Below are 20,271 nucleotides of genomic sequence, written 5' to 3'. Positions count from 1 at the left end.
GAAACCTCAAATGAAGCAGTTTAAGGACTTAATTAGGTCCAAAAAACTCTCCCAATTCATAAAGTAGAACTTAAGAATTGACTCAATTCATAAAAAGTAAAAAAAGAAAGAAAGAGTTGATTGCATATTTTGGCCTTTTTAGAATGTCATAATTTACCAATATGAAGAAGTGTAGTACTTTTAAGGTACAACAAGAAAAAAGAGCGAGGAGTGTCGCCAATATTATTCTTTGAAATTGAAGGGAGTGTTCTCTTTACCCAAGTTTCAATAATTAGATAGATAACCATTTCGATAGACTTTCAAGCTGTAATAAAAGTCATACGTACCAGGCCTAACAGTTGGAGTAAAGTTTGGGGAAAAAAAGGAATTTTACCGTACTACGGAATTTTATCAGTTGGTATAAAAGAAATGTAAAATTGGGGGCGACTTACGATGTAACTTGACGAAGTTGACGTGCAGCATGGGAAAGGGTAGGGTCCCAGTCCAATGACTCCCACGTTTGCTGATCCAACAAAATCTGTTTAAGAGAGCGAGGAAGAGTAGGGAGGCCATTGTCAAGTTGGGGCAGTCGCAAAGAAATCCTCTTGAGCTTTGGACATTTAAATATCCCAATATGTTGGATTGAAACACAACTCACAGTCCCATCACATATGCTCTTTAGTTCCGGAAGATCATATAAAGATAGGTCTGTTAAGTTTGGGACGGAGGAGTGCGTCATGTTGGGAACATGACCTATTATCATTTCTACTCCCTTGCATTGTTCGACTGTGATTTTTTGGAGGAGAGGGAGGTGGAGCAACATGTCATGCCTTAGTAGCACCCTCACATTGTTGCATCCATTTATTATAAACTTCGTAAGAAGACAAGTGGCACCACTTGGCACTGGCCCACCTATTATCTCCTCTAATTTCTCACAATCAAGTATTTTAATGAGCATCAGATTTGGAAGGTGAGTGGCCAGCCACTCCCATTCCACCACTCTCTTCATTTTAGGACACTTATTTACAACAATATCTTCGAGACTAGGTGCCGCTATATTGATCCCCTCTAGTTCCTCTGAGTCCTGGATTTCAAACCATTGTAGGCATGGAAGCCCCTGCATCTCCTCAAAGAGATGCTTTAGCCTAGAACACCTAATGATCTTCAGTTCTCGTAGGTGAGGGAAGTTGATAGCACCCAACTCCTCCAACTTATCCCATTCCTCTATCTCTAGCTCCTCCAGATTCTCAAGTGGGCCTACCTTGCACAAGCTAGTCAGCCCACCGCATTGTCCAACTTTTAGTACTTCCACATTTTTCGGAAGTAGAGCATGGCCATCCCTACTAATTTCTCCGTCTACCCTTGCTGCAATACTGTGGCAACTTTTGATTATTATACTCCTCTCGCTAGGATGCCTAAAGCGGTCGTATGTTGACACATTCAACTTCAGTTGATAACATTGGGAGCTGTTTTGCTCAAGAAACCTCACCCATTCATTCAATACTTCAACATTTGGAGCAGCGCAATAGAGTCTTTCCACCCTTTTTAATTTTCCCTCTTCCCCTACCCTCAACAATTGACTTGCAAGATATTGTAAGTTCACCAGATTCCGCAACACTCCTTCTGGTAATGTTTTGATCATTGTGTGAACCAGGTCAAGGTACGTCAATTTTACCAACATCTCCATCCCCTTTGGCACTTCTTCGAGCATTGCACACCCATTCAGGTCCAACTTTTTTAGGGATCCCAACTTTCGTACACTAGGTATAAAATATAATTTCATACACTGTCGAAGTAACAGTGCTTCCAAGCTCTCCAAGTGAGTGATAGGGTCTGGTAATTTTGTGATTGCAGTGTTGCTGAGATCTAGAACCTTTAACCCCTTTAGATGCGTGAAGAAAGATTCATCGATGGCTTCCAAAAGGGCATTGTTATTTAAGGATAGCCTCGTAAGTTTAGGGCAATTTGGCGATATGCCATATGGGATTTCCTGTATACAGTTATATTGTAAAAAGACTTTCTCTAGATGATAGGTCCAGAATTCTTCCTTTGGAATTTCTTTCAATCCTATATAGGCCTTGACCATGTGAGTAGTGCTTTTCACTATATGCAATGCCATGCCTCTTATCAATGACTGTGTAACTAATTCCACTGAATAGTCTTCTTTTTCTTCTTCTTCTTCTTCTTCTTCTTATTCTTCTTCTTCTTCTTCTATTGTATGATCCCATAGGCAACCCTTTCTTAATTTATCCAATATGGTGTAACCCTGGTCATGCAATTCTTGGCGGGTGCAAATTCCACCTAGCAAACCCTCATCTATGAATGACTCTATCAACTTTGTATCATCTTGATCAAATCCTCGAAATTCAAAACAAAATATTAAATGCAATAAACATTGTTGCACTTGAGAATCACCCAAATTTTTGTAACTGAGTTTCAACCTCTTGAAAACATCAAGTTCCACCTTCAAGTTTGTCAATTTCCACAACATGCCTTTCCATTCGTGCACTTCCCCTATCCCCCTCATGCAAGTTGCAATCTCAATGATCCCAAGTGGCAAACCCTCACACTTATTCAAAATGGACCGAGCAATCTCTTTAATTTCGGAAGGAAGTTCTCGCCCAAAACAAAGCTTCTTTTTAAATAAGCTCCATGTATTTGACAAATTTAGAAGATCTATTTTTATATGCTTTTGGCAGAGCATCTTATGACACACATCTAGTGATGGAGTTGTTAGTACCAACTTAAGGGCACCTTTTTCAAATGGAATTCCCACATCCTCAATCTTGAAGTGCATCCACAGGTCATCCAAAATTAAGACAGCTCTCTTGTCCTTCAGATGCCTCTTCAATATGTATGCCCTCCTCTTCACATCCTTATCTTTTGAGAGATTTTCTAGTCCGACTGCATTGGCAATCTCGTCTTGTAGTTTGTACACACTAAACTTATGAGGTACAGTAATCCAGAATACATCATTGAAGGCAGGACTCTCAAGTATTCTATTATGGACATGCACTAAAATGGCTGTCTTGCCAATCCCCCTCATTCCACAAATGCCAATGATGAAAATCTCATCCTTCATTAAATAGGCACAAATCTGTTCGATTGTCTTCTTACTTTTTTTACCTACTAGCTCTGTTGTTACCAAGGGTGAACTTTTCCTACATCCAGCAGCATGTGTCGTTGACCCTTTCCGGAAACTAAAATGGCCTAGAATATCTTCAACTTCTTTGTTAAAGTCATCCACTCTTTTTATCTGCTGGGGAGCAAGAGATCTGCCTTCTCGGTATGCCTGGACCATACTCCAATATTCTCCTTTTATCCTTTCTGCTTTCCTACACCATGCCTCCAAATCATCCATGTCTGCTTCTCGATTGCTTAGTTCTTCCAGCTTTCTTTTCAAAGCTGGCGTATTCTGGTCGACAAGCCCACAACTACTTGGTCGATTATCCACGAGTGCATCGTCTGTCCTCACATCTAACATCAAGAACAAACTTATAGTATTTTCTAGAAACATAATGTCCATAAAACAAAATGAATATATGAAGGAAGAAACCAGCAATTATGTCGAAACGAAATTAGATAAAGTAGAACATTGAATTGATATTTGGGCCTGCACGGGATGGGTTGAACTGATATTTAGCCCTGTATGAAAAGTGGTTCTCCCTATAATTTACATTAATATACATATATGAAATTGAAGTATGTATTCGAGCATAAATTACTCAAAAAGAAATCATATTTCATGTGAATCTTCCTGTTCTAAACAAAATAAAGATGGAATTCTAACGTCATACTATATATTAATGTAAAATATAGGGACTCGATAATAGTTAGAGAATTCTTAATGGTTGTTGTTACGTGACATAGAGAAATTTATTATGAAATTAACTACATTAGTATAATATTGAGAGAAAATAATAAGATCTTTCAAAGAAATACTTTATAGGAAGAGTTACGAAATATATAAGAATTTTCAATAATTCCTAATTTGTAACATAAACAATCATTAAACTTACTTTTCTTTTTTGGATGAAACTATTGTATTGAATAAAGCAAGTAATCTTAGTTGAAGGCAAAAAGATTAGAGTGCAAGACAAATGGTACTTGCAAAGAGAATAATCAATCTCTTGCAATTTAGATTTCTAGGTATCACTCTTAAGGCAAACCTTAAGTAAGAGCCTACTATTGCATGTTTACATAGATGCTAACATTTATATACCTATAATATTAAAAAGTTCGAGTTGTAATAGAGAAGTTCAGACAAAGTAGCAGTTAAATATAAAAGTCACTGTAATCAAACCTAAATTGAATTTTGAAATTAAAAGTGGAAAAAAGGAGATATACCTCGTTTCCACACATAAGGTGCAAAAGACTATTGCCACAACTGTCCCATTAGAAAAGAGCTCTACTTGCTTTCAATTTTAATTTGATTGGTAGGTGACCCACTTGAATTTCACTCTCATGAAAAAAAATTAAGGGATAAATGTAACAAAAGTTCCATGATTTATCGCAAAAATGCAATTGAGTTTTCAAACTTTCAAAATGTGCAATCAAATGATAGGATTTGTCAAATTGATGCAATCAAGTCCCTTCATGATCTCCATTCAATTTTGGTTTGCCGGAGTTGTAACTCCAGATCGCTCATTTTATGTTCCTACACCAACACTGCTCTATATTATCGAAAAGGTGTTCATTAATATGTTATCTGATTTAAAGTATCTGAAGCAATGTCCACAAATCATACGAGTAAGGTCTCACAATCTGATTCCATGAAAATGGGATCTCAAGGGGTGGCGTTGGTGGTGGCGTTGGTGGCGAAACGGGGTCGCTCCCGCTGTCAAGGCAAGACACTTGCTACAGCCTCACGCTGGATGAGGTCCCAACCCACTGAGGTGTTTATGGAAACCACTGCGAAACATGAATATTGATGAGCTTCTCAAGAGCGTATGGACGTTGGAGGCGAATTAAGTCCCAATGTGGGCATTGCCGACCCCGAGAGGAGGCAATCGGGCCTACTTGCTCTGCTGCAGAGGCAGCCGAGCAACCTACTCTCGCGGGTTCTCAGCAAGAAGACTATTGACGGGTTGCGGAAAGATTTTCAATAGGGCGAGATTGATGATGGTGGCGACAAAAGCAAGAAGAAGAAGGACACCGGTGAGGTGCACTAAGATCCATGGCCTTTGTCGGGTGAGATGACACTTGAGGATTTCTTGCATGAGGCAGAAAAGGCTTTCTTTAATTTTTTTGTCCTTTTGTTTTGATTTTTTATAATATGATGCTTAATTGGCTCTACGTGTCTTAATAAAGTAATAAAATAAATCACGTCGACATTTTCGTTCGACAAATTGGACAAAATTAACAGATGGACTTAATTGCATCACTTTAAAAAAAAAATTAGGATTTAATTGTACTTTTTGAAAATTTTAAGACGCAATTGTATTTTCATAACAAGTATTAGGACTTTCAAGAATATGAAAACTGATAATCATGTATCTTAAGATAATTGAAAGACAGAAGGATATAAGAATAAATTTTTCAAAAGAGAAAATAATTTATTTTACGCAGTCAATGAATATATTTTACCTATGCAGGTGGTATATCATATGGATATCCATTTAAAAAATGTAATATCTTTCTTAGATTGATGTGCTTGTGTGTCATTTAGCTTTTTTCATAATTAAAACACGGAAAAAGAAGAAGGCTTATCTATTAAAATCGATACATATATCTTTATTGTGAAAATACATATAAGAATCGGATATGCAGAATAGGAGATTCGTTGGGACTAAAGATTGCTAAAGTGAGTATGAAAAATAAACTACTGGGTAAAGTTCACACAAGTATGCTGCATGGCCCAACCTAATGCAAGCTTCGTTAGCCACTTTTATAAATATAGATAGATCTTTAAGTGTGAATAGTTCGTTCAAATGTGAATAGTTCCCAAAACCCAACACAATTGTCCAATTTAGTACTTTTAAAGTTTTCAAAGTTAGCAACACGTAATTTGCTACTACAACTAAGATTTTATTTCTTAAGAGGAAAAAGGGTAATAACTGAAAAAGTGCCATAACTAAATACATGCTTGCCCCTTTGATGCATTCTCTTTTTATAATTTGGAAACATTTTTGGTAATTAGTTACGTAAACATAGATGAAATATGAAATGATGTTCACAATTTTGGTACATGAGATTGAAATTAAACTGATGCTTTTATGGGTACTTATATAATTGTCCATCTCCATAGTCATCCCCCTAGCAAAGAAAGTTCACTAATCAAGTTAAATTATTCACAAGCAGCAATTTATCCGAGTTTATTGTTTGCCTCAATCTTTGCACGTGATAGGTTGCATTTGGATTGAACTGACAAGTTTTTACTTTGATTTAAAACTTCTATTTCAAAACTATCCAATTTTTGATTGGTTTCCGTGGAAAGCACGCGTATCCACCTAGTATTCCAGTCTCCAAAAGATCATGCGATTTGAATCGACTAGTGGATTAACAAGAGGTGCTTAGGTAGAGTTCTAGCTCCTGGGTTTTATATATGAATTCTTTATGCAGGTGATTTGAGGGGATAGAAAAGCTATGGCTTTTCAAGATTTGAAGATAACACTAAAATGCATTTGTCTGTTCATTTTCAAAGAAGTATTAGTTATCATTTCGTCTCTTCCGATTAATTCCGATCTATATTGTGTTTTCTATTACCATTAGAAGTCCGAGCGTCCTGTCTATATCCCTTATCTTAGGTAAAGATTAGAAGACAAATTGAGCATCTTGCATGAGCTTCAATATATGATATATTTGGAGCTGCACGTACCTTGTGGAACCTCTGTATTGGGTTCTCCATCTTCAGCATTTACTGGGCCAGGCATGTTAATCAAAGCTTCGGATGCGAGGTCTCTGCTACTGCTGGGATAACTCAAATTCCACGGCGGAATAGAATAACCAACTTGAGATTGAGGGTGTTGTGTATAGGATGAAAAGTCCCTCTGCGAGATCATGTTTTGAGCAAGAAGAGACTGACTGGGCACATTCGTCTCGTGCAATGGAATGGAGGCCGATGAACCTATACCTACAGCGCTTATGACATCAAAGCTCGGGTTCGGCATGGCAGTGAATGAAGTCTCTCTGCAAGCATCTTCATCGCTTACATTCACGGGCTGATGTGGACCCTGTGTAATGCTAGAACTGATAAAACGAGGGTGCGATGACCCCAAGGCATTGCCTTCTGGTCCGTTCCTCGACTCCACTGGTCCTTTACCCTTTAACGCTTTTTGGGCTTCTGATCTCACTTCGCTATTGACGATGTTGCAGCCATGAATCCCGTATCCTCCAACTCCGGCTAAGTGGGCCTTGATCCTGGTCACGCTTCCGCCATACTCCTTGTTGCAGAAGTTACACTTCCACTTGTTGTTCTGCAGGAACTCTACATACTCCCGAAAGGAGTCCTTCTCTTTGGGCATTTTCCCCTGCATCCCACAAAAGAATGAGCAAGATACCTCTCAAAAGTATAATATACCAACAAAGAAGACCTGGAATCCTACAAGAGATTTCGCGGATATTCACTCAGGGGCTTTGGGTAGGGCAGATGGAGTCGGTCTCTCTTGGCATTTTCCCTGTATCCCCCAAAAGGATGAGCAGATCTGCTTCAAAGGGTAACGTACCAACAAGGAAGACCTTAAATCCTACCAGGAGTTTCCCGCTTACTTAGGGGCTTTGGGAAGACGAGTTCTTTTTGGGTAAAGAATGGCGTCGGGGCGTGTCAGATATTTAATTGAGTTTGGACTTCTCTAGAGGAAGGCCCTGCTACAGTGAACCCGCCCTCATTTCTAGCCAAATTCTCTTTTCATTCTCACACATGAAGAAAACTCGTTTGGTTGGGTTCTGGAAACTTTCTTCTTTTGAAAATACATGAAATAGATTTCAAATTTTGCTCTTCAGGCTGCAAACTACTTTTTGTTGTTTTCAATGTTTTCCTCTCTTTCGAAACACGGTATTCTTTCTTGTTTACTGTTCATGCTTGTGTGCGCTCTCTCTCTCTCTCACAGCCAATTTCTCAGTCGCCATGGCCTGGCTGCGATTAATATGGTAGTTGGTCCTCTGTAAGCGCCATTCAATTGTTGCCAGTTAAAGTTTGCAAAAGAGTGAAACGTCATTTCCAATTTACCACCCTCAACGAGCTCAAAATCTTGCCCTTCAGCTCCTAATCTCGTCCCTGACTCTGCTTACAGCAAAATTTCGTGGCCCGGGCTCAGCTGCACCTCAAGTTTTTCCATTTACTTGAGTTCTTTGAATGTTAACTACTTCTAAAGATGCACGGTAAACGATTTAGTTTACATGGATCAAGTATGACTTGACCGGTGGCCTTCAGAGCTACTTTAGATCGAGATTTACGATGTGGTTCAGACATTGATCTATAGAATCTCTGGCCAATTACGCAATTTATGTTTGATAAAGCAATAAAAGTCTTCTGTCTTTGCTCACCGGAACCATTAACTATCTTATCCAATAGAGAATGCATTTCAGGAAAAATCTCTAAAACAGTTGTTTCCGAAACAAGACCAGACATGATTTAGGTACGACTTAGTCACCCCAACTCTTTTTCTTTGATTTTTTGTCAGTTGAAGTCCGCAGAAAGAGCATGAAAGATCGCTGAAACAGATATGTAGGAGTGGGGATGATATTATGCGTACCAGAAGAACTAAAGTTGCTCTTGAAAATCTGAGGCACAGATCATGATTACCATCCAAGAATCCGACCAAAAGTTGGGTTTGTCTGCCCCAGTGCAATTTTCACCGGAGCAAAAAGCAAGAGGCAATGGCAATCAAACAGAAGAGGGTTTGCTGGCGAAGAAATGATCGAGATCTGGCTTGGGAAGCCAGAAGGTTAGGTGAATGTGTACCACAAAAAAGAGATAGACTTGGCCCTGGTCAAAGTCTTCAGTCACCATTTAGCCACTATGAAGTAATTAATAACGACAACAACAATAAAATTAGGGATGTCCAAAAACCCGACCCGACCTGACCTTAACACAATCCAAACACAAACCGAACATGGAACAAGTTGAGTACAAATATCGGGTCTTAATTAGGGCTATTAATGGGTCGGGTCGGGTCGGGTTGGGTTGGGTCGGGCCGGGTTTTTGGACACCTCTAATTAGGGGTGAGCGTTGGTATAGGGTCAACCCTGGATCGGCCCAACCTTGCTAGTCCTAATCCAATTCCCAAGGAGATTGGATTGGTCCTTGGTTCCAGGATTCTTGGATCAGCATTATGCGAGTTGGTTCTCGGTTTTGAGAGTTCAGGGTTGGTCCGACCTGAACTAATCCTGACCATATCTAATATATTATTTATAACTTTTTTATATAGAGAAAATACTAAAATAAATGGCGTCAACAACATTAAACAGTTTAATAGTGAAGAGTTTAAGTAATTTTATATTATTCTTTAATAACTTAGATTTTTAATGTCTTTTACAGCGTCAATAGCCATAATTTACAAAAAGAGGAAAATATTTTTGTGAGTTGTGCTCACGGCGTCCAAAAAGGTATGAATAGCTTTTGGCATTCTCCTCTAGTACTCATTCTCTTCTGTCTTATTTGTTTTCTTAGTCTTCAATTTGCCAAAATCGAAAAAAACTTCTCCGCTTGCCACTTGACACTTGCCTCGCTTGCTTTGGTCACTCGTGCTCGCCACTTAATGCTCATTTGGCTTGTTGCTCTCTGCTCGATGCTCGACACTCACTCTACTCAACGCTCACCCCACTCAACGCTGCCGCTTGTCTTTTTAGCTAACCTCGCTCATCACCAAACCTATTGGATCGGTTCGGTCTTCGGTCGCATTTTTAAAGAGTACAAAAAATGAAATAAAAAATTATTGATTGATCTACGGGTTGATCTTGGAACTGGATTGAACCCATTAAGTCAATCCGATTCTCGGTCGCCTTTTTAGAGAGTACAAAAATGAAATAAAAAAAATTATCGGTTGGTCCTCAATTGACCTTGGAATCAAACTGAATCCACTGAATTGGTCCGATCTCGAGTCCCAAGCTCAATAAAATTGGTCATTGGTCCCAAAATTGAGGACCAACAATGTATGGGTTAGTCATAGGTTAGAGGGTGGACCAACCCAACCTAGACCATATTCACCCCTACCCCTATGTAATCCCCAAGATTTTTCCTCAATATTATGCATCGCCCCTAACATACATCTATAATTCATATGCCTTGCATAAATTCAACACACATGCAGACCTTTTGGACCATATTTCCCAATCAATCAAACAAGTGAGTGAACTATCGGCGGGTCACTTGATAAGGCATGCATCAATCAAGAACACAAGTATGTCTAATGAATGATGTGTGTATATGCATGAGGGGTAAATGTGATATTTCAAAAATTGATTTTAAATCATTGGTAAGATTTTTGAGACAAAGAGATGTCTTGGCCATGGAACGTATTCAATTGCCAATGTTAGTTTGGGGCTTGCATAAATGCACTCACAGATATCATAGATATTTTGATAACAATTTAAACCATGACTTTTACAATATCCAATCAAAGTTTAGAATGATTTAAGGACATTTTTGACTAAGGAATATCTAGGCTATGGAACTCATTTTATTGCCAAGGCTAGCCTAGGGCTTGCATAAGTGTACTCACATGCATCATAGGCATTTTAGATACAGTCTAAATCATGGCTTTTCGCAAGTCAGATCAAGTATTGAAAAAGAATTTCTAAATATTTGCTTTTGGAAATATCACAAGTACCAAAGTGCTTCAAGGTGCAATTTGGAAAGTCCATTTATTGAAAATCATTTCACAATGAAGATTAAAAGATTTGAAACGATTTTCATGAAGATGGCATATCCTAATACCTTACAAAAACTAGCTTAAAAAGGGTCTAACTAAGAAATCACAACCAAAGGTTTATAATAGGAAATTTCAAACTAAGCACAAAAAATCAACAAAATTGGGCCGTGCCCCTTTATGATCTATCTATGAAAAAATTACCTAACATGCAAAACATGATATAGAACAACTTCCGTGAAGAAAGTTTTTCTAAAAGAGCTAAGCATGATTTTATGAAAGTCAAACAACGAGTAACAATGAATCAGGAAATGGCCAAATCAATAGGACACTAAGTCATTGCAACCAAGATTTATCCTATCAAATGAAGTCTAAAAATTACAAAAAAAAAAAAAAAAATTCCACAACATAGATGACAAGGTAACAAACAAACTTTACTAAGAGACCAAGTCAAGAATCCCTACCGAAGAACATGTTACAAAAATGGCAAAGGTCTATCTGAATAGGGACTAAAACAGGGGTCTGAATTTAATCCTAAGTTTGAATGCTAATTTAATTTAGGAAAAAATGAAAAATGAACCTAACGACGAGCAATTTACATGAAATCAATGGCATTTGAAAGGTCTAGGTGTTTTACAACTTCCTTGAAGGGTCCAGGTCCAATCAATGTCAACTTAGTGCCATAAGATCGAGATTTGTGAAAATGTGCATGTCAGCCATTAGAAAAAAGAATACAAACATGCATTATTAAGTCTTAAACTCATTCATGCAACACACAAATTTCATGAAAATCATATACGGCTAAGAATTGGATGTGACAAATGATTAAGGTAATCATCTAACTTTAAGTCGGTATACAAAGATGTCATACGATTTAATGTCAATACATGATGACTTGAGACTTATAATGACATATTTGAAAATGTTTAAGTTTAACTAGCTCAATTGTGACATAATTTTCACATGCGAGATGACATTCAATTATGATGAACCATATATGCACACCAAGCTTGTAATATGTAGTTCAAAAGTCAAAAAGGCACTAGCATGAAATTTGGTCTTTAAGAGATTCAAACAAGCATGAGAAAACATGCACATGATAAGCCTTTAGCTTTATATCAAGATCTGAAAGCATCTCTAATTTTGATCGTTTAAGAATGTGCATAAATCCAACAAAAAATTTGACATGTAGAATGAATGATGACAAACATTTTCCATTAAGGACTCAAACCTAATTGCCATCATACGAGTGATGATGAAGATGACAAAACAGATGCACGTCGTTAACCATCCTAACTGCAGCAGAACATATATGCATTTGCAAGTGCATTTGACATACCAAATGGCAAAGAAATCATGCGAATCATGCATCAATAGAAAGCACACAGTATGTATTTCATTTTTTATGAAGGTCCTAAGATCAAACAAGCTCATTTACATGCCTAATTTTCCTAAATGTGCCTCGGATTAGTGTATGGCAGACTGACACACACTCGGATTTAAGAGGTTTTGACATGCTAAAACATGTCCAAAAAAGCTGAAAAAATTATTGGACATTCTTAAGACAATTTGGAATAAGTTTCATGATGACAACTTCGTTAAAAAAAAATCACAGAAGCCAGGACAAAAATAGCAAAATGCTGAGACGGATTAAGAAGAGAACCTAAAATATACTAAGAAATTTGCAGAAATTGAGCAGATTGTAGCATGTTTTTCAATGACCAAACGATGTCTGCTCGAGGCATACGACCTATCAAATTGAAGCTCTTGGAGTCTATTTTCTATGTCTAGAAGAGTTCCAGATCAAAAAAATTCATCTAGTACCTCGTTTTAGCCAAAACAGTAAATATACCATAGAAGCAGGAAATTGCAGGTTAACACTAATCATATTGAAACAAACTTAAGTTCATCTTCAATGAACATTCAACCAAAGCAGATCATTCGATATCATCATCAATCTCAGATCTAAGCATATTTTGTAGATCTAAACTTGAATTTTAGCCCTGATCGGTTAAGCCGATCTCGCTTACTTGGATTCGAGATTAAGAGGGTTTACCTTTGCATTTTTCTTCAAAACTAGACACAATAGGATGAAATCAAAATCATCGGAATACAATCTGAGCTTCAAGATCACGATAGAACACCTCAGATTGTCTCAAGGATTAGCTGGACCAGCGATTCAATTGGAAAATGGAACTGATCCAGGCTTGGACCGTCTTTTAAGCGCCGAAGGAAGAATGCACCACCCGAGGAGATCCGGTGATGGATCAGCTGGTTTCCGACCATAGCAAGGTTGGAGACTCTCCCTGGGATTGATCGAGGTGATTGGGACTGCTTAAAGTCGCTGGTGGCCGCCGGTTTGGGCCAAAAATGAAACTGGTCAAGAATTTGGACTGGTCTTCACCGTTGGGAATTGATCAGGGCACCAAAACTGTTCCGGTGGCCGATACGGTGTTCCTCAATCATAGAGAGGTCGAGGATGAAGCCAGAAGCAAATCGGCAAAGATTGCTCTACCCAGTGGAGTTACCGGACCACCGGTTCAGGCGGTCCAAGAAAAACAAACTGGCAAGGACGTCAGTTCGGGGAGGTGCTTCGCGGATCAGCTCGTGCAGGTTGATTAGAGCGATTTCGATGCGGGCTGTGCCTTCTGCTGGATCAAGGACAAGCTGGGGGTGGCTACCGGAGGAGGAAGACTACTTGTGTGGGCGTTGACCGGTGGCAAATCGGTCCGACAGTGAAGTGGTTAAGCGCGGGTAAAGAGAGGAGAGAGAGAAAAAAGGGCGGGAATTTTGAGAGAGAGAGAGATAGGAGAGAGAATTTTGATTAAAGAGAGAATTTTTGATTTGCAAATGAGCCCCTCTTCATTTTGGAAGGAAAAATAACATTTATACTAATCCCAAATTGATCAATCTCGATTATTAGTTCGATCCGACAGTTGAAATTCTAATCTAATGGCCAAACCATGATTTTAAAAGTGTAATCATTATCAAGAGATGTCGGGTATTTGATTAGATGGGCCAATTTGTAAAAATCCGAGCTAAAAATGAGAATTGCGTTTTTGGGTTTAATTAGGGGTCAAATTGCAAATTTACGAAATTTGAGAGCCAATTTGCAAATCATGAAAAATCGATGATGTAAGAGTGAAATTGGCATGTTGAGAGTTACGGAATCATCTGTCGGAGGTCCAGAATCGATCGGTAAGGGGTTGAACCGGCCTATCCCATTGGTGGCCAGTTAGACTGGTCAAACCAATTCATGCTAGTTTGACCAGTTCTTGACCGTTCTTGACTAGTTCAGTTCGGTTTTGGGTGGTTTATGCATTTGTGGCGCTTGTGGATTTAAAATTTATGCAATTTGGTCTCAAGAAAAAACTTGCATGATTTGAGGAGAAATTGTTTGATTTCAATTCAATTAAGCCAATTAAATTTCATAAATGTGATTTATGGACTTCTATTGACTTAATTGAGCTATTATCATGAAAACAACGGACTAGAACTATGAGTACTTAAGATTGAGCTTAAATGGCCAGGATGAGTAATTTTGCAATTCACCAGCTAAAATTGAAAATTAATTGAAATTGAATTCAATTAAAATTGCAATAAACCTATTTGACTAGCTACCCATGTATAGGACCACCTAATAAACTTAAATTGATCTTAAATTGAAGTGCCAAAACTTAGACAAAAAATGAATCAGGGTCTAAAAATAAAATTGAACCTAGATTCATGCAATTGAACCTTAGTCTTGAATGGGTCAAATTTAAATTTTTTCGTTTAAAGCTCGATGGCTTGGTTTTCTTACCTTCAAGAGAGCGGAATCCCTTGGATGGGGAAATTTTAATGTGAATTTCTCAAAATTGACCTCGGAATTTGGATTTATCTTAAGAAAACAAATAGAAAAATATAATCGTTTGCAAATCATAAAAAATCAATTTTAACTCCCTAATTAGGGCTTGAAATGACGATTTATCTTTCAACATGAAAATTCGTGAAATTGAATACATGAGTGGATTTAGAATAGTCTCTAGATCAAATGTCGTAAGAGGAATTAATTATATGGCTAAAATAAAAGTAATTTTATTTTTGGCCGATTTAGAACCTAAAACTGAATAATTTAGAAAACAAGGTTTTTCATTGATTTTTGCAAAATTTTCAATGCACAAATCAAGTTGACACTAAAAAGAGATGTTTTGTGAATTTTTGATTTTTTGATTTTTTTGTTAAAATTTTAATCAAAAGTCAACCATTTGATTTACTTTCTCTAAAAGATTGATTTTTGAGTCAAATCTTTGAATTTTTGAAAAATTGACTTGAGAAAAGTAAAATTAAAGCTAAATACCATCTTTTTGGATGAAAAGCCAATTCTTGACTCGGAGTTAACTTTTGGTCAAATGGTTGATCAAAAAGTCAATCCAAAAGTCAATCATTTGACTTTTGACTTTTTTTTTAATCGAAAATGAGTTTGAGATTACTTAAAAACAACAATGCAAAAAAAAAAAATGAAAAACGATGTTTTTTTATCGAAAAAGGGCTCCGTCAAGATTGGAGTCCCAAATCTCATTTTTTTTTTTTTTTTTTACTTTTGTGACGCGTTTACTACAAATGAAGTGTCAACAAATAGGAGTTTAAGAGTCAGTCATTGATAATCACTAGATCTTTGAAAATGAAAAGACAAATGTTTTGAAGTGTAGCATTCAAATCTTGAAAAGCCATGGCTCTCCCTATCTGCTCTGATCCCGTACATGAGCATTGGCTTATATATGATCAAATTATTTATCAAAGATAATTCCTATGACTTTTAGTTTTAATTTTTTTTTTCCATTGGAAAGCTCATGATTTGGCATCGTCAATATTTTACTATTGTGACATTAATGCCTACATAACATATTAATTATCGTATGGGATGTTGAACATAATAGTTTTGTTCAAAAAAGTGAATACAAAGTTACAAATTATTTATTTCTGTGAAGGTAACATATCTATAACACATATCTAAGAAGCACCTAATAATGAATTTTCACTTATGATTGAGTTTAGGTGTGAGAATGCATCTTGTGTCGGCTGAGAGTCAACCAAGTAAATATAGGCTTGCCGACATGAATATGAAATCTCTCAAAAGAAAGCTGGAAGAACTCATCAGCAGTCGCTAGGTAGACTCAAACAAGATAAAGTCAAAGTGGAGGAGTACAGAAGAAGAATATTGGAGTGTAATGCGGGCAATCAGAGAAGGAATATCTTTTCCATTGGAAAAAGTAGCAGAGGTGGAAGAGTTGAGCAAAGAAGTTGAAGAGATTCTTTCAGTTCCAAGAAGATTTCGGCAAGAGGGGATGACACTTGTTAGATGCAGCCAAACATCTCCCTTAGTGACAATAGAAGAATCAGAAGGCAAAGAAACTCGACGGAAGGTGAATGAGACATTAATCTATTTAATGTAGGACAACGTTTCCATAAATGGTGTCCGTGGTATGGGTGGAGTGGGCTAGATGGCCATTTTTAAGGCATGTCTATAATAGAATCTTGAGGATCTTGCGTTAGATGTATTATGGGTTGTTGTACCTTAGGATTTTGGTGTATATGCACTACAAGAAGGGCGCGCAAAACAAAATTTATGTTTCTCTATTTCTTTATTTTTCTGTTCCTCGGAACAAGTTTGAAATAGAAATCCGTTTGGTAACGCAATTTCATATTTCTATTTCTAGAATAGATTTCTATTCCATAAATAGATTTGGAGTAGAAATCAAAAGTTAAAATTTTTACCTTTTATATTTTTGGAACATAAATGAGAAATCAAAAATTTTCTCATTATTCACTCGTGTCACTGCCCGTCACCCACTTGCCACCCGTGGGATGCCGGATGCCTGCCATTGGTTGTCGGCCAGCCGCCACCGGCCCCGGCCACCAGCCACCGACCACCGGTCACCGGACATCAGCCGCTGACCACCGCACTCTAGCCGCTCGTCACCAATTGCCGATCGCCAAATGTCAGACGTCCACCGGTCGTTGGCTGCTCATCGCCAATCATTGGATGTTGGAAGCTCATCACCAACCACTAGATGTTTGTCGGCGACCATCAGCCGCTCGCCATCGGTCGCCGAATGTCAGTTGCCAGCCACTCGTCGCCGGACTCCAGCCACTAGCCACCCCCCGCCGGCCTCCTGTCGCTGGACTCCGGATGTCGGACATTAGACATCGAACTCCGGACGTTGGACATTCGTTGCCAGTCGTCAAACTCCGGTGTCGAACTTTGAATTTTGGCCGCTCTCCGCCGATCACCAGACTTGGCGTCGAATGCCGAACGTCGAACTTTGGACTTCGGCCGCCTGCCACAGGTCATCGGACGCCGAACGCTGGTCGCCAAATGTCAGACTCTGGCCACCGGACGCCGATCATTACCGCTTCTAGAAATAGAAATTTTATTCTGTTATCAAACGAATTTTTATTTCAGAAATAGAAATTTTGAATTGTTATCAAACGCGTTTTTACTCATAAACTTGTCCATGGAATATAAATTGATTTTTGTTCCAAAAATTTTGTCATGCACACCCGAAGAGACTGCCAATGTAGTCAAACTAGACAATCTCTCAAAGAGAAGGACATAAATAGAAGGGCGGGACTATTGTATGGACATCTAAATGTGAAAAATAGATCCATCCTAATTTTAGATGGCCTTCGGATGCATTTTGAAGTTAAGGATGCAGGAATTCCAATTGAAACGGGCAAACTAAAGTTGGTAGTGACAACTCAATCACTAGATGTGTGTGGTGTGATTTTATGTAAAAAGCAAATCAAGATAGAACTTCTTGATATGGAAGATTCTCGGAGGTTATTTTCAAAGAAGCTTTGCTTTGCAAGGAAACTCCCTTGGGAAGTTGCACAAATTGCAAAGTCTCTTCTTGATTGGTGTTATGATCTGCCACTTGAGATTATTGAGATTGCAACTCACATGAGAGGAGCAGAGAAGGTGTATGAATGGAGAGGCATATTGGGAAAATTAGAAGACTCCATGATGGAGTTTGACTTGCTCAAGAGATCGCAACTCAGTTTTTTGAACTTGGGTAATGATCAAGTGCAACGGTGTTTTCAGCATTCAATACTTTGTCTTGGAGAAGTTCTTGTCATTTCAAGAGCTAATAGTGAGGATTTGATGGTCTTTCATAGATGAGAGTTTGTTAGGTGGAATTGCCATGAGGAAAGGCATGCATGATCGAGGTAACACATATTGGACAAAATAAGGGGGCCTTGCCTGTTGGTTCTAGAAAAAGAGTATCAATGTCTAACCCCGTTGATAAGGGACATGGCATGGATTAAGTGCCAAGCACAACTCACATGGTTGATGTCTATATGGGGTTGAAAGAAATAATAGAGAAAGTATTTTGGACCAATCGTTTGGAGAGTTTTTTTACAAGGCAATGAAATAGAAGAAATTCCATACGACATATCACCAAATTTCCCTAAATTGACGAGGCTGCCTTTGAATGGCAATGTCATGTTGGGATCCATGAATCTTTCTTCATGTTGGGATCCATGAATCTTTCTTTAGACATGAAAAGGGGTTAAGTGTTCGAGATCTGAGTGACACCGAAATCTTGGAATTATTGGACTCCATCTTTTGGTTGGAGAGCTCGGAAGCATTGTTACTGCGAAGTTGTGAGGCATTATGTTTTATTCCTTACATAGGAAAGTTGGACCTCCTAGAGTGTGAAAGTCTTGAAGAAGTGCCGGAGGACATGGATATATCGATAAACCTAAGGTACCTTGCCATGGATGGCATAGAGATTGAGACACTACCAGAGTGAGTGTTGGAGAAGCTGGTGAACTTGCAATATCTTGCCATTGAAAAGTTGAGGACAAGAGATGAGGTAAAATTAACGGAGTGAACGGGGGTGGAGGCACTTTATTGTTCTATAGCCAATGTAGAAACATTCAATGCATGTGTGGGGTATCTCGAGTGCAATAGTTGCCAATGGTATAGGCTTGCAATGGGCGCACCAGATGATTGCCGCTGTTGGTTTATGGATGAGACTAAGAGGAGTACACACATCGATGCGACCATATTGCTGCGAGTGTAGACGGAAAAAGTGGTGATGGCTGCGCTTTGCTTCCGAAGAGTGTGCGATCATTGGAATTGTCCAGGTGTCATAAAATGAAGAGAGTGATGGAATGGAAGTGGCCGACCACTCTCCTTCCAAATCTAATGGAAATTATAACAAATAGTTGTGAGAAATTAGAGGAGATAATATGTGGGCCATTGCCAAGCGAAACCCCTTGTTCCCTTACATATCTCGAAATAAATGAATGCAACAACATGAAGAGGGTGCTGACACAAGACATGTTACTCCACCTCCCTTTCCTCCACGTGACAATAATCAAAGACTGCAAGGGCGTAGATGTGATAATAGGCACCGTTGCCAAAATGATGCATTGCTCCTTGCCAAAGTTAATGCACCTCATACTATAGAATCGTTCGAACTGAAGAACATCTGTGATGAGACCACGAGTTGTGATTTTCTCAGGTGGATTTCTGTAGACAATTGTCCGAAACTGAAGAGGATTCCTCTATAGCTGCCCTGCTTGACAATAGGCTCCCTTCTCCTCCCCCTTCTCTTCGAGAGATTCGGATAAATCGGCATAGATGGGAGTCATTGGAGTGGGATCATCCCCTTGCTTGTTCTTGACTTGAACACTCCGTCAAGTTTCTTGGTAAGTTACCCACAAATTTTACTTCTTTTATCCTTTCCATCTCCCTTGGTCCCTTCTAAGGATCGATTCTCCTGCGGTATAGGAAGTTCATTTTTTTCCTGACTTTTTCCACGTAACTGTGCTACACACTAATATATTAATTCTATTACAGCTTGAAAGTGTAGCATAATGGTCATGTAATTATTAAACGTTAGTTTTTTTTTTTTTTTTGGCAGCGTTAAAAAATTTAGGAAAAAAAAAATACTCCCTTAACTTTGAATGAATAACAATGGCTATAGTCCTTGCTCTGTTCTTTATTATTATTATTATTTTGGCCAAGGCACTATTTGCACATTTAAAAGATGTTTCTCACACTGATTTTACAAGAAAAGCCATTCTAAGTATGCAAAAACTTTGCATATGCCGATGTACAAATCCCTCTATTATAAGTAATCAGTTTTTGTGGTTGCAAAATGATCACGATATAGAGATAGCGAAGAATTAGTGGCTGCAGAATTCTCATACAAAACAATCGAAATTGATCACGACGCCCTTGTTGGAAAGATGCTAAAGCCTAGTAAAAGTAAAACTTGATTGGGAAGTTCTACTTTGTTGGTTGGGATGGTTTAAGAAAACATGTCGAATGATTTTTACCTTTCTTTTTGTTGCCTTTTCTCAACTGCAAGTGACTAACAAAAATTAATATTTCTGCCCCCGGACTGATGAAGCCATGGAGGATCTAGTGGAGGATGAATCGTCTTGTGAAGGCAGTGGACATCAAATTTCTTTCGCCATTGCTACATCA

General features: G+C 38.3%; 2 protein-coding genes across 3 annotated transcripts; both read right to left on the bottom strand.

Annotated features, from left to right (window-relative positions):
* Positions 1-427: 427 nt before the first annotated feature.
* Positions 428-2,098, bottom strand: LOC120288352 (disease resistance protein RPS2-like). The gene has a single exon (XM_039302287.1). It carries the CDS (start codon positions 2,096-2,098, stop codon positions 428-430), a length of 1,671 nt encoding a protein of 556 aa, XP_039158221.1.
* A 59-nt stretch (positions 2,099-2,157) lies between these two features.
* LOC104418127 (probable disease resistance protein At5g63020) lies at positions 2,158-8,850 on the bottom strand. Of its 2 annotated transcripts, none has more exons than XM_039301626.1 (3): positions 8,673-8,850; positions 6,797-7,448; positions 2,158-3,456 (listed from the first exon to the last, which is right to left on the bottom strand). In XM_039301626.1, the coding sequence occupies exons 2-3, from the start codon at positions 7,440-7,442 to the stop codon at positions 2,171-2,173; spliced, it is 1,932 nt and encodes a 643-aa protein (XP_039157560.1). In that variant the 5' UTR covers positions 7,443-7,448; positions 8,673-8,850; the 3' UTR covers positions 2,158-2,170. The 2 variants fall into 2 exon arrangements, with proteins under 2 accessions (XP_039157560.1, XP_039157561.1); XM_039301627.1 differs by lacking the exon at positions 8,673-8,850 and adding an exon at positions 7,524-7,584.
* Positions 8,851-20,271: the final 11,421 nt, after the last annotated feature.

The sequence above is a fragment of the Eucalyptus grandis genome, chromosome 9 (assembly GCF_016545825.1).
Source record: "Eucalyptus grandis isolate ANBG69807.140 chromosome 9, ASM1654582v1, whole genome shotgun sequence".
NCBI classification, from domain to species: domain Eukaryota; kingdom Viridiplantae; phylum Streptophyta; class Magnoliopsida; order Myrtales; family Myrtaceae; genus Eucalyptus; species Eucalyptus grandis.
This window is presented reverse-complemented; position numbering and strand designations above follow the sequence as displayed.

What these genes read in the sequence shown, in the direction of transcription:
- LOC120288352 (XM_039302287.1), bottom strand. Translation starts at nt 2,098, where the DNA reads ATGGCATTGCATATAGTGAAAAGCACTACTCACATGGTCAAGGCCTAT.
- LOC104418127 (XM_039301626.1), bottom strand. Translation starts at nt 7,442, where the DNA reads ATGCCCAAAGAGAAGGACTCCTTTCGGGAGTATGTAGAGTTCCTGCAG. An exon ending in CAATACAGAGGTTCCACAAG is followed by an intron (nt 3,457 to 6,796) that starts GTACGTGCAGCT and finishes TCTTGATGTTAG; the next exon opens with ATGTGAGGACAGACGATGCA.